Below are 14,772 nucleotides of genomic sequence, written 5' to 3'. Positions count from 1 at the left end.
TTGAATCAGGCGAGGAGCATGAAAGTAACAATAAGAACAGCAGTAAGACTGGGAAAAATGTGTCCAACTACTGAATGATGCTATGTGAGGGGTGACACAAAAAATGGAAAATGCTGAGGTACTTAATGCCTTTTTTGCCTTGGTATTTCAGTAAGATTTGCTGCTAGAGATACCAGATGTCGAGATAAGAAGAGAGAGAAGTCTGGAACAAGGAAGACTGAGTTCAGAAGGATCAGGTTAGGGTACACCAAACAAATGGGATATGCTTAAGTCTATGGGACCTGATGGGATGCACCAAGTGTTGAGGGAAGGAGTTGGCCAATGTCACCGCAAGGCCACTCTCCATAATTTTTGCAATACAGCAATTAGAGGAAGTTTCTGATGACCCTGAGAAAGCAAATGTCATGCCTCTCCTCAAGAAGGAGAAGCCATAAAACTACACACCAGTGAGATTCACTTCATTCCTTGGGATAGCAACTAATCCTGGAAAACCACTTCCAAGCTTATGGAGGACAAAAAGCTTTTTCAGGAAAAAAAGCTCAGGGAAAGGAAAAGATACTAGGAACATTTGTGATGATGGAGTCCATCTTGCCAAGCAAGTGTTAAGTGTCCTGAGGCCCTGCTTGCCAGGAGCAGTTGGACATCTGCCTGCTGAAGGAAAGAAGTGAATGAATTCCCTACTTTGCTTTGCTTGCACGCACAGCTTTTGCTTCCCCTTCTAAACTCACTAACTTGATTGACTTGTCTTTTTGTCTTCCTTTTATTTTCTCCCCGCTCCACAAGAGACAAGGGGGAGCAAGAGGCTGGGTGGGTGCCTGGCTGCTGCCCGGGGTCAGTGCCCCATAAAGGCAAACGCAGTTTGAAAATAAGCAACCCCAGAACTTTTATCTTTTTCTTACAGGCTTTCCCTGCCACCCTACTCATCTCTTCTTTTGCAAGGTTTGGTGGGGCAAGAAAGGTAGATAAAACTGCATCTCAAAGTAGTTGAATATTTTCATGGTCAAGAAGTTGTAGAATTTAGAAAAAAAATATCAAAGCAGCAGCAAACCAAGATGGAAAACACATTTTGGACAGAGCAAGAAGTAATTACAAAGGAATAACTAGATAATAGCCAGGAAAAACAAGCAAAAAGTATATATAATGTTCATTCCAAAAGTCAAGAACGTTCAAAAACTGTGAGTTAAAAGGAACAGATGCTTTGAAAATATTAACAAAAGTCAATGACAAACAATAAAGATTTTATTGAAGTTAGAGTTTTAAAAGGCAGTAAAGTTTAGCTTTAGGTCAATTCTCAGAATAAATTTTTCACCATTACAAGTAACGAACCCCTTGCAAACCCCTTTTAAAAAAAGGCAAGCAGAAGAATGTTTATTTTATTTTAGAGACAGCATCTAGATGCACATACCTACAAATATTTGTGGAAAAACTGCAGTATTATTATTAACTCAGCACTGAGTCGGTCTATATGTTACAGAAAAATAGTAAAACATTGTAACACCAGCAGAACAGATGTCTTTACTCTCAGAAAACAAAGGGACAGGAAAAATGTACAAACTGTCCCACATAGGCAAGAAGTTGGAACTGTTATTACTAGCTGCTAAATCATGCACTGCTGGAAATATGGACTGGATTTTTCTCCACTCAAGGATGTGTGACATTGTTTGGGATTTGAATGATAAAGATATTATGTAAGGTGAAACTGACAAAAAGGATGCAGAACAGGGACAGAGACTTAGAAATATACATTGTATTCTTTGCTTATGTAACACATCAAATACCAGTGAATTCTTAAGAGAAGACTATTCAAGGGCACATACATTTAAAGAGCAAGAAATGTACAGAGAATTGAGTTCACTGTCAACAGAAACTGCTGTACATCCTTCACATTCTAACAGAATAGCAAGGTATTACCTTTTTAGGAGATATTTAGATAACATAGAACAAAACAGTGAAGTTGAATATGTACCATTTAACTTACCTGAGAATGTAAAACAGACAGAAGTCGGTAGTATTCTTTAAGTTCCTGATGTAAGGCTGCACAAAAACTCTGTAAGAGAAGGAAAGAAAAAAGAAAGAAAAAAAAAGGAAAAGTAATCAGGAGAAATCTTTCTGGTTTAATTCTATCACCACACTTCCAACATAGTCAGAAATTTCTTGAAGGGAATCTTTCTACAAGTTTCTGCATAAAAACCAATTCTTAGAGTAATGGCCAAAGTATAAGTGCTTCCCTAAGAGCTGCATATACCTTTCCCACACATTAGCAAGTGACCTTGTTTCTTGCTACCTTAACTCTATCAACATATTAAACTATGACAAGTGTAACTCTTCAAGTAGATATATCATCTCAGTAATGGCAATAATAATTGGCACAGGGATGTACAAATTATAACATGACCCAGTTGAAGATTTTTTTTAATAATCATGTAAGATACAGTATGCAGTGAAGAGAGTTTAAATTTCAGGAAGGCCTCTAACAGAACACAAAAGTTAGGCAACTACCATTATATTTACAGTATAGACTATATGACATGAATAAGAAAATGCAATGCTCAAAAAATGCCCTAAATAAGTGCTGCCAGATCAAGAACTATAAAATTTTGACCTTTTATCAATTCACAGTTATATATGATTCTTCACTTAATGTGGAAGAAATGAACAACACAAAGTATATCTTCAGAAATCTGTAAAATGTGCAGAAGTTAATTCAGGCTGGAACTAAAGCAAAAAGTCTTCTTTGTAAAACGATTCTAAGCATGGCTACTTTACGTTGTTTAAAAATCAAGATAAATTTTACAAACCATTCCTGAAATAATACTTGTTTAGTGATAAATATTTTCCACAGTTTAGAATTGGGGGAGGTCCTGCTTTAGTTTTGTAATGGTCTTAACCTAACATACAGACTGAAAAAAATGCCTGCAACACATTTTTCAAAACAGAACTAAAAATATGGCTCATTTATTTGGGAACAACTGATAAAGACCTTAAAACCCCCCAAAAAAAGTGCCCCAAGATTTTTTTGTTTGGTTTCTTGGAAAAATACTCTCATGCAGACACACAAATTCTTCAGAACTTTCTAACCAATTCTCAGCTGATGAATTTGATATCTATTTTGATGGAATTTTTTTAATGGGAAATTTCCCAGGATTTTCCTTTCAAGACCTTTTAAAATTACAATAAAAAAATTGGAAAAAGGAAAACTTTGTAGAAAGAACCCAAGAACTTAAAGTATTTATTCACTAGAGTATGTAAAAGGCAGAAATAATTTCTAGAAGCACAAAGAGAAAATAAATCTTCTTTCCTGCTAAGCAGCTAAGAAGCCTAGGGGGAAAAAAAGTCATTAATCTTGCCATTGTATCTTTTTTAAGGAAAGGAGGTTCCTTTCTTCAACTCAACATTGTAAATTGCAAAGAAATTTGACATTCATTTTATTCCAGAGGATACTGAAGGGCTAAAAGAAATCCCTTTACGTGTAACTCCACTTTTCATTTCTTCTCACTTGCTTCTCCAGGAAATTTTTGAACCTATTAAAGTGGCACTTGCCAAGATAGAGCAGAGCCTCTAAGAAAACAATCAAAGGCACTGTTCTGCTCAAAAAGAAGAACAGTAACCACTGACTTTAATGATTTAGTAGCCAAAAGGATTTAGACTCTAACTGGTGACCAATTTTTCAGAGAAGCTTTACAAATAAAAATTTACATCCAGTACCAATTCCTGTATCACAAACCACAGACTTTTGCTTCCCGAACTGTTACAGAAAAACTGGACATTACCCTGGAATTCTGATTTGGTCTGCTGCAAAAGAGAATCAAGGAAGGAAACAGAATGCTTGCTCAAGAGCAAAAAAAAGAAAATGCTCCTTAACTCAACTGGATCTAAATTGGCAAAATGTCAAAGTACAAGCTAAAATATAGTTAACTACCAATTATTCTTTTTATTTTCTGAGGACAAATTAAAATTTAGATATTAATCAGCAAAGGTAGGAAAATATAAAGTGTAATATATTGTTACATCTCTACTTCTAATCTCAATACCTGATATTTTGTGTGGTAAAATCAGTCACCAGAATCATAATAGAAGAAGTGACTGACATGTTATTCTACACCTGGTTTAAACAGGGGTTTACACAATCATCCTTTCAGAACATTAAGTGAAAGATGTTTTATATCAATATACACTGTTGTGCTAAATTCCTTAATGCAGTGTGCAGCACCTGAAATTCTCAGCTATAAAAGCTATGATGAGCATGAAGGCATACTCTCTGTGCCCAGATACTGACTACAAGAGCAGAATATAAGTTTTTATTTGTACACTTATATCCTAGAAATATACACAAGTGCTTGCCTCAAGCAAAATTAGCAGCATTAGAGCTATGCAGATTGAGGTAACTTAACTGCACAGCCTCCTGCACAGGATCTGAAACCTGCCTACAGAAGCCAAGATACTGCATATTTAAATTCACTGAAGAATTAAAGTTCTCCCCTTTATGTAAACTTGAAGATTAAAGCCAGAGACAGTAAAAGTAATCACAAGCAGGAAGCTGCTAGATAAAGAATAAAACTTCACCCAGATATAAGGGGGAGAGTCCAAAGAAAATGCATACACAGTAGCACTGCCATATAAAACATGGAAATCAGCATTGGATCCATCAAAAAATAATTATTTATATGTAACTAGAAGGGTTACTTAGAATAAGAGACAGAATGGAACAGAATAAAACATTAGAAAAGTAGGAAGCACTACAGTGTCTCTACTGACCTCTTAAGAAAAATTAGATTGAAGGGAGAAGCACTTCAATTTCTTGGCAGATTAGGTAGGATGTTATGGCTAGAGGCAAGGATAACATTTCTGTCGACTCAGAAGGGATAATATCCAGTTTTACAGAGGGAGCAAGTGAGAGGAAACGGGAATGTCTTAGCAGTAAATGTGGTTTTGGGTATTACAGCAGCAGTGAAGTTACTGTAGACTATAAATCATGATGATGAAACCTATGAAAACAAAAATTAATATTCTTTTGATGCTGTATTCAAAAGAAAGGGCAGAAGATAATGGACTACTTGCATTTTATGTAAGCTAGTGCAGTACTAACACATGAACATCAACAATAGCTGACAAAAATGTCTCCTGCACAGGTCACTAACAACTGAATTGGTGATTAATTACCTCAGGGATGACATCATACCATTTAAGAAATGTTTTTGTTTATGAACATGCATGAATAATTTTAAAATATTGGTTTTTTTTAAAGAATGGTGATTAAGAAAAGGAATTTATTAACATTTCCAGCTACAAATTACAGGGGCTAATCCTTAAGACCAGAAAGGGCAAATGCCTTTTCCTTGCCTTCTGACTATGACCCATATCAAATGCAGCGTCCACAAAAGGAGTAAATCAAATGATAAATGATTCAAGCTCCAAAGGTTATGCATCATTCTAGCAAGGCATTTACTCAGTAGCTTCTTAGCCCAACACGGTAGTTAGACTGTTTTATCTAGCTGACCCACCTGTCCCACCAATCCAAATGCACGATCCAAACTCCTCTGGTCTGTATATTTTCTTATTTTGTTATGTAGCCACCCCAACTCTGCAAGTCTGCTTGTAGTATCTCGGAGAGATTTTGACAAGCTCACCTATAAAGTTAACAGAAACAAGTTTGCAATTAAGTCAAATCTGCCCTGCCAATACCGGTTTCTTCACAAAGGTGCCCCTTTCTCATAAAAAAGCCAGTTTCAGAAACAATTCATTTTACATTCTACAGTACAGATACTGCAGAAAAGCAGACAACCACATAATTAGCATTATATTTATAACACAGGCATTGAAAAGGCAGCAGGAACAAACCACTAGCAACTTTGAGACCTTCTCTTTTGGAAATCTTACTGTAACAGTATTCATACACTCTTTTTACATTAGGCAATTATGGCAATAACAAAATGGTCTTCAGAAAAAAAGAAGAAACCTGCATTTTCATGTTGCAATATCAGACTCTTTATCTTATCCTGACAATCAGCAAGACTGAAAATATGAGAGTTGTAGCTGAGGTGCTAATGACTGAAACTAATGAAAAAGCTGTGACAAAATAATTAGTAATTGCTACATGTGAAAGAAACCTTCAACAGAAAATAAATGGCCCAATGCCTGACTAGGCATCAGGAACACAAACTTGTAGAACCCAACTTCCAAGATTAAGTCCAGATTTTATAGGTTATTTAATTATATGGCCTTCTGAACTCTTCTAGTCTGTTTCTGGTTTTCTTCAGCTACCACTACTATTTTCATCTGAATCAGCACATTTCCTCCTCTAAATTACCAACAGATAAGACACTTCCTACTTGAGATTTTCTTCTTCCACATTTCACCATATTACTGAAGAACACTATCGTCAAGCATTCAAACTTTCATTGAATAAAAAACTCCAAACAATATGACTGATCACACAAACCACGAGACAGAGACTGACTTCTGCCCACAGCAATTGGGCCTATCCCATCTCTACAGACACTTTTAACTTTGACAGTCAGCTGGAACAGTCGAAACCTAAGCAAGGAATTGTTCCAAGCTAAGCTGCCAAAGAACTAGAAATCAATCCCCTTCAATTAAACCTTTTAGTTAACCATACAGACATTCTCCAAGATAACAATTAGTGTCAGATTGTGTTATCCACACCAAGTGTGGGCTTGAAACAGGCTGCAGCATTTGGTTGTAAGACCAGAGTTCAGTCCCTAACCCTCTTGTTTACCCACAGAGGTACAGCTTTAACTTCCTGAACAACTTCTGTAGGGTAAATTCCAGCCCAAACAAGCACAATTGGCCACAGAAACCCTGCCTGCAGCTAAAACCAAAGAGATGACATAAGAACTATTTAGAATTCTGCAAGTAGAGAGTACTTGGCAAACACTGAGCACAACACACATCCTCTGGCATTAAATGAGGAACACACAAAACTGGCTTGGTGTTATGACTTTTGTATGTCTTAGATCAAATCAAAAGCTGCTATCTTATACAGTGCTGAATGTCACCACCTAATATTAACACTAAGATTGGGAAACATTTCAGCAAGAATAGCACCTTAGAAAGCGTGTTTCTTTCTGAAAAAAAAAAACCCCAACAACCCAGAGTGTGTACAATGAGATTGTCATCTGAGTTAGAACTACATGCTTTGACTACTATTTTGCCTAATGTGCAGTCAATTCAGCTAGAGAAGGTCTGATCTTGGTCCTCCTTGCTTGTCAGAGGTTCCAGCTGCAGCTCTGGTGGGTCAGAAAATCTCATCTTCACTGGGTCCAGTAGCACAGACCAAGTACAAGTAAGGAAGAATGGAAGATGACTGACTTCACAAAAATAACTGAAGACAGAGTTCTCAGGCAAAGATTATTCAGCTGGCTTGTGGTCAGTTATTAAATTCCCTGAATTACAAGTTCCAAGTAAAACAGCTTCTGACCTCAAACTAGCCTATTGGACATGAAAGCTACACAGGAAAGCAATGAAACCCATTGCCAATTTTGTAATCACTAAGTTTTCTTCACATCCATCTAGAAAAATATATTATGCTACCTTTCTTTTGCCATATATAATCCCATATATAGATATAACTTACTCACTGAAGGTGCTGAGGAATTACAAACTTTGCATCATCTACACGTGGATGTTTATTAAGAATCTGTTAGTTAGTAAGATTTAACAGGATTTAAATTTCTCCATTTATCCCTCCATTAACCAGCCATAAATGTCATTATAAAGTAATGGTGAACAACTACAACATTTCACTTTTTGCTATTATCATGAAGGAAAGAAGGAAATTAGCCCAGGTATCAACATTAAGACCTGCTTACCATGCTCTTGGCACATGAAATGGCCCAAAAGTAATTTCCCCACCATTTAAGGACTATGTAATATTGTCATAGAAGAAAGTTTTTAATGTAAGTAAAAACTGGAAGTGTTGTCTTTCCATCTGAACAAGAATAGGAAAACCAATTAGCAGAAACTCAACTCTGAAGCTGTACTGTCTAAATACTGAATGTGAAGATGCTAAAGCAACCAGTACCATTTTTTCTTCTTTGGTCAGCTGACCCAATCACACTCTTGGGGTTTTTCTGATTGCAGATAGGCATAACATCTCACCACCTTAAAGCAATGTCTCTCAGGCATCTCTCCTACTCTTTTGTCCCCTACTCAACATCTTCATTCAAATTCACATCAGACCTTTCTTTAGTTCTACCACCAGTCCTTTCTTTTCTAGGTCACCTACATCTGATCACTTATAACTGTAATCAGGACCATAAAGTCAAGTGGCTAGCATCCATTCCATATATCAAGCTGTTAAATTTAATTTAATAAGAATGTAGTAAAATGCCTGCATCTGCTTTATGTTAATTCTTACACACTGAAGAGGAGAAATGTTGACAGAAGTCCTCAAAGCCATAACCTACGAGTCCTTCTCTTGGTTTAAGAGTTGGGAGACTATTCAGATTCTGTGAAATGCTATATTTTCTTTCTGGCACCTAATCTACTCAATTGATTTTCAACTACTAATGTTGAAACTACTCTGTTCTATTAACAAAAGAACCCCCAAAACCAAAACAAACAAAACCAGCACAAAACAAAACAGTTGGTAGAGGGAATATAGACTTGTAATAATATTTTAACTTTTTTACATGTTTTTCACAGCTATTTCTCCCCTATATACTTTTCTGTTCACATATGAAATACAAGTCACCATACAGTACCTTTCCCTCCACTTTATAGCAATTTTCAGAATTGCACATTTTGATGTTTTTGCCATCTATTCCCTGGAAGACATATAAAACATCTCTTACAAGATTTGCTTCCGTTATTTCAACAGAACCTAGAAAAGAAAAAAACCAAAAACAAAACAAGTATTTAGATTTGTTGAGACGATAAGTTTTGATTACAACTTTGAAGAGCTATTTAGATGCATAGCCAAAAAACCCCAAAACTATAAAAACTATGCTGGGCTTGCAACCAGTGAAGAAATATTTCAGGTCCTCTTAGTCTGACAGGAAGGCCCAAGACTGCCCTTACCTGCCTCTAATGCTGCCTGTGGTTCTCTCAGAGCAGAGAGCATGTAGGCACAGGGCATGTCCTATTTTAACTGACACACTGGCCAGCTCTTAAACTTGGTTATCTCTTTTGATACACCACCAGTGCAAGTTCTGAGGCAAGCACCACAGCAACTTTATCTTTCTTTGAACAAACAGTTCAAGTTTGTTTAACAGACTTATAGAAGAACCTCTTCTAATTCACCTAGAGAAGGAACAGTTAATCCAGAAGGAAGAACTGCTTGTTTCATAATGGCTTTCAATTACATATGCCACTGCTCAGTGAGAAGGCTGATCAAATCAGACTGCAGAACAGCCACGGAGCTAGAAAATATTTAAGTGTAAGGTTTGCTTCTGGCTCTTATCTCTAGTCAGAGGTTGGATTGTGTGAGAGGTGTAAGATATTTATGAATTTAAAGGAAACATAAGATCAAAAAAGGCAGTGTGTAGGCCACTGATACTATCCCCACCTTTTCTGGGCAAACAGTCACCACCTGTTTTTGTAAATTCATTTACAATTTCACTAATTAAACAATTTTAACAACTATCCAGAAATTGAGATGCTACAACATGCTTCTCCCAATTTAGACAGTACTCTTACTCTTGTCAGATGGCCTCCCCAACAATCCACTTTTCCAGAAAAAAAACAAGAAAAATTAAATTCTACTCTTATTTCAGTATAAGTAGTCTTCACATTTAAAATTCAGTCTCCCCCATAACAATAAGTTGTGCATGACTGTAGGTTGTCCTTCTTAGGAACTTGTAGTGAAATGGTGAGAGATTCAAGTGCACATTTCTTTACTTGATAAATCATACGACAAGTATTAACATCAGCCAAATGTGCGTTTTTATACTCTGTGTGTGGATGTAACAGTAAGAAAACTTCAAAATAAAAACAAGCAATTTTAGGAGAAAAAAATGAATTACAGGAATTTAATATTCATAGAAATGTATCATCTTGACAATAGACTTCTATATTCTGAATTGAGTCCTACTTCTATTTCTACACCAGCAAGTGACTACATTTATAAGACAACTGTCAGTCCTTATACCCATCCCACACAGGAACCAAAGTCACAGCTGCTGGCTGACTCAACAGAAGAAGTATTGCTTTTTATAGCAATCAGTACAATAAATTAAGAGGCAGTGCTGGATTTTATGGTTTTTTATTTCTTTTTCCTACTCCTTTTTCTACTTTTTCTTTTTTCTATTTTTGTATATATTAAATCACATATATAAAACACATATTTACATTATGCAGATATACACACACACATCTTCTTGCATATAACAGACTTGTTAATTAGGTTCTAAATGTCAAATATTGCCCTCAGATACACCAGTACAACTCTGATCAAAAGTACAAAGCCACTGCTTTGTACACTGCTACTCAAAGATGCAGAGACTGGCAGACAGGCTGTATTTTAGTACCTTAATATCCACACTGATTTGTATAGAGGTTAAAAACAAACCAAACCAAACCAAACCACCACAAACAAAAGACTGCATCTCTTATCTTTCTCTGCCAGAGAATAACAGCGCTATGGGATGAGAACATCTGCCATCAGCTCACTTATTCAGAACTCACTTTGACAGTAAGAGTTGCCAGAGATCACCTGTTAAACAATTCCTCCTTAGCTGCACTTGTGTAAATTCAGAACAGATCCCCTAGACATCAGCTTCAAGTTTCACACACTTAACCATGGATGTAAACTAGCAGTATTAAGAATGTAGGAAGAAATTCTTTACTGCAGTGGCTGATGAGGAACTGGAACAGGCTGCCCAGAGGAGTGGATGCCCCATCCCTGGAAGTGTTCAAGGCCAGGCTGGATGGTTCTCTGAGCAACCTGGTCTAGTGGAAGGTGTCCCTGCCCACAGCAGGAGAGTTGGAACAAGATGATCTTTAAGGTACCTTCCAACTCAAACCATTTTGTCATTTCATGAGTCTATATTTTTTTTTTTTTATTGACAATATTTTATGTCACTTGTTCTAAATACAGCCACTGTAAACAGCATGCTAATCTAAAGAAACAGGTTTAAGAGCTCTATATTCCAGTTCACATTTCCAAGTTCTGAAAGACACAGAACCACAAACAGATGAGTATTTCAACAAGTTCTGTTTCCTGAGCTCTCTTTCTGACTCTAAAAACAGCATATTCTGATAATCAAAAGAATGATCATTGCTCGCACATCACAATCACTTAACTATGAAAAACACTGCAATGAACTCAGTGTTTTAAGAGGACCAGATCACAATCCAATTAACCAGTGCAAAGAGAAATTAACAACCAGCCAAAGAGACTGTGGTCAAATACACTTGTCTTGCATATTTGCTTCTATCCTTCTATTAAGCACATTCTAGAAAAACACTCCTCAAAAAATCAACATGCTACGATCCCAAAATAATTTAAAAGATAATGGAGGATATAGATAAGAACTGTAAAAAACATTATCTTTAACAAATACATCTTTGCTCACCACTTGTATCCCCTTCTCGCCTCGACCTCGGCACACCGCGAGAGACAGCATTTGAAAAGCCTTTTGAGGTAGTGCTTTGTAAGGAAGGCTGGCTTGCAGTTAAAGTCCATGCAAGACGTGAACCTAGCTGCTGACGGAGGCAATCTCCAACACCCGGAGCTTGATAGGATTGTCTAAAAGGATAAAAGGAAGAAATACCTTTAAAAACTTTCATTCTATACCCATTACATGGTGTGGAGTGATGCAAATTTTGAAAAATGCCCCAAGTTTTTTGCAGATGTTTTGTTGGGAAAGTGCGGGGGGAGGCGTAGTAGTGGTTTAATAAGGGAACCTTAAAAAAGGGTAGAGAGCACAAAAGCAATTTATTTTTTCCTACGCTTTCAAAAAAGGCCCCCAACTATAGAAAAGGGAAGTGTAAGTTTGACATACATGATTTTATATCAAAGATTAACTTTGGTGAAACACAGAATTATACTGAAATAGGTTAAAAGTGAAGGTACTATAAAGATAACAAACACAGTCATACTAGAAAAATCTTTATATATTTAAGTTTTGTTATTGACATGAACTACATCTTCAGGTAAAGAACTAAAGAAAAATAGAGAAAGAGGAGAACGCTCACTTTCCAGCTACTCTACTCTTTCAGATAGTTGTATCAAGTGCCTGAAGACGTAATCAAGGAGGGATTATCCAGGCAAGTTCCAATTTCCTTTCAAACTTGTTAATTCTTCTCACAAAGAAAGTCTTAACTGTGAAAAAATGTCACATTGGCCAAGCTCCAGTTGTCCAGGACCTCCCTGGTTAGCCAGGACTGATTAAATGATGGACAGTATCTTGGTGAGCCATCGAGTCCCACACACTTGTGAGCATCTAAGTGGGTCAACAGGTCAATCATTTCTCCCCCCTAGATTACAGCGAGTCCACTGGGCTCCCTGTCCACATCTGCCAGCTCAGGAGGCCACCTATCCTGAGAACAACTGGTCTTAGTGCTGAAGACTGAGCTCTGCTGTGTTTAGCATTAGTAAGGCCTCAGAGTACAACACTGAATTTTGGCTGTTCAGAAGAATGTAACTCTAGAAAAAAGAAAAACAGGTACAAAGAGATGTTCAGGAGGAATGAAACTAACAGAAAGCTTTATTTTGGGTTGTTCAGCTCACAGACTACAGGACTAAAGAGCACAGTGAAATTGCAATAAAATAGATCAGTATGAGTAGGTCAGAACAAGAACATGCCAGAAAGAGGGTAGCTTCTGCTGATATTTTTAAGCAACCAGATATAAGAAATAACCTCACTGACATATCTTTCTATATTGTATCAGTATTATACAATGATTGAGGCTAGAAGTGACCTCTGCAAGCCTTCTGATCAAAGCAGATCAACTACAGAAGGCTAGCTGGTACATTGCTCAAGTCATATTTTTAATATTTTCAAGCATGGAGTCTACACAACCTCTCTGGGCAACCCATTTCAGTGTTTCACAATATGCACCTACCCTTCAACATACATCCTCATCTTAAAGCAAAAAGGTGTTTTTTCCCCCTTTTAATTAACTGTGATTCACAACTCATGCATTTTGCCAGTTACCACTTGTTCTTTCCCTGACCCAAAACAGTCTAGCTCAGTCTTCTTATGCCCCTTGTCATACCATTACCCAGGTAAGATGGAATCAAGACTTTTCTTCTCCAGGCTGAACAACTTCAGGTCTGACTCAGCTTCCCCTCACATGACAGATGCTTCAACCCCTTAAATAGTTTTGGGCTTTCTTCTCCACACTCCTTCCAGCCTGCCTGTAACTTTTCTTTGTACTATAAGTGGACACAGTGTGTCAGATGTGTCCTCATCAGTACTGAGCAGTAAGAAGTTTTATTTGCCTCACCCTCCTGGTGATGTCTTTCACCACACAACCCAGGAGGCCCTTAGCCTTCTTCACCACACACTGCACACTCACATTCAACTTGGTGCCTACCAGGAATGCCATTTTCTGCAAAGCTGCTTTGCAATCAGTCAGCACACAGTATCTACTGGTGCATGGAGTTACTCCTTCCCAGGTACAGGACTTTGAACTTCAGCAGGTTCCTGTGAGCCTGTTTCTGGAGCCCACTGAGCTCCCTCTGAGAAGCAGGTTAATGACCTCCTTTAACAACCACCCAGCTTTGTATCATCCGCAAAGCTGCCAAAGATTCACTCTGAGCCATCAGGCGGAACAAAGGGTGTAGCTTCTGGCTATGCCATTAGGGACTGGGTTCCAACTGGACTTTGTGCCACTGATGATAATCCTTTTGAGTCTAGCAGGTTCAGTTCACCCCACTGTCACCTTATCTAGTCCATATTTTATTGAGTCTGTCAATAAGGCTGTCACAGGTAGACAGCATTAAAAGTCTTAGTAAGGTTGAAATAAGCACCAATTGCTGTCTTCCCCTTGTTCACCAAGTCAGTCATCTCACCATAAAAGGCTGTAAGATTGGTCAAGCATGCCTTTCTGAACTCTGTGCTGAATATTCCTAGTCCCATCCTTCTTGTCCATCACACATCTGGACATGCTTTCCAGAGCAACAAAGATTTTGCCAAGGGTGTCAGTGTCCTGAGCCAACTTTACCAGCACAAAGGCAAAGCAAGCACCACGTACCTCAACTTTTTCCATATCTGCCACCTAAGTCCATGCCCCTCAGGGGTCCACGTTTTCTCTAGCTTTCCTTTACTGCTTATGTAGCTGCAGAAATATCTGCTGTTTCCTTTCATGCACCTTGACAGATGAACCTCTAGGTCAGTTTAGCATTTCATTGCAGCCACTCTGCCCCTGGATGCTCCTTTGCACCTGGCCCTGCTTCCATTTTTTGTACACTTTTTTATATCTGAGTTTTGTCAGAAACAATTTGTTTCTCCATGCAGGCCTCCTGCCACTTTTAATTGCTCCTTGCCCATTTCTTTCTGAAGCTTGGAGGAGGTGGTCCTTGAATACCAACCAGCATTCTAGTCCAGCATTGCACCAGATGATCATTGTAGCTCCCTTCAAACAGAAATATCTTGTTTTGTTCTCTCCTTAATCCCCATTTCCTCCAGGGCAGCCTCTCAGAGGATCTTTCCAAGAAGATCCCAGAAGAGCCCTAAGTCTCCTATCCTGAAGTCCAGGGATGAAATACTGCTTTTTACCATGCTTCCACTTCCAGAATCCATTATCACTACTGCAGTACTTGTTCTTTTAAAGCCTATTAATAACAATAAAATCCAGTTCTGTCAG

At 37.8% G+C, this 14,772-nt stretch overlaps 1 protein-coding gene across 1 annotated transcript in view; it reads right to left on the bottom strand.

The window, feature by feature from the left end:
* TUBGCP3 (tubulin gamma complex associated protein 3) overlaps positions 1–14,772 on the bottom strand; it is a 48,680-nt gene that overhangs the window by 17,404 nt on the left and 16,504 nt on the right. The window contains exons 6-9 of the mRNA XM_038140201.1: positions 11,535–11,707; positions 8,724–8,842; positions 5,502–5,627; positions 1,979–2,047 (exon numbers count right to left, since the gene is read on the bottom strand). Of these exons, the coding sequence (XP_037996129.1) occupies positions 1,979–2,047; positions 5,502–5,627; positions 8,724–8,842; positions 11,535–11,707 (487 nt within the window). The remainder of the gene's footprint in view (positions 1–1,978; positions 2,048–5,501; positions 5,628–8,723; positions 8,843–11,534; positions 11,708–14,772) is intronic.

Source organism: Motacilla alba, chromosome 1 (assembly GCF_015832195.1).
Source record: "Motacilla alba alba isolate MOTALB_02 chromosome 1, Motacilla_alba_V1.0_pri, whole genome shotgun sequence".
Classification (NCBI taxonomy): domain Eukaryota; kingdom Metazoa; phylum Chordata; class Aves; order Passeriformes; family Motacillidae; genus Motacilla; species Motacilla alba.
Note: the sequence above shows the minus strand (reverse complement) of the source record. Positions and strands in the feature narration are given on the sequence as shown.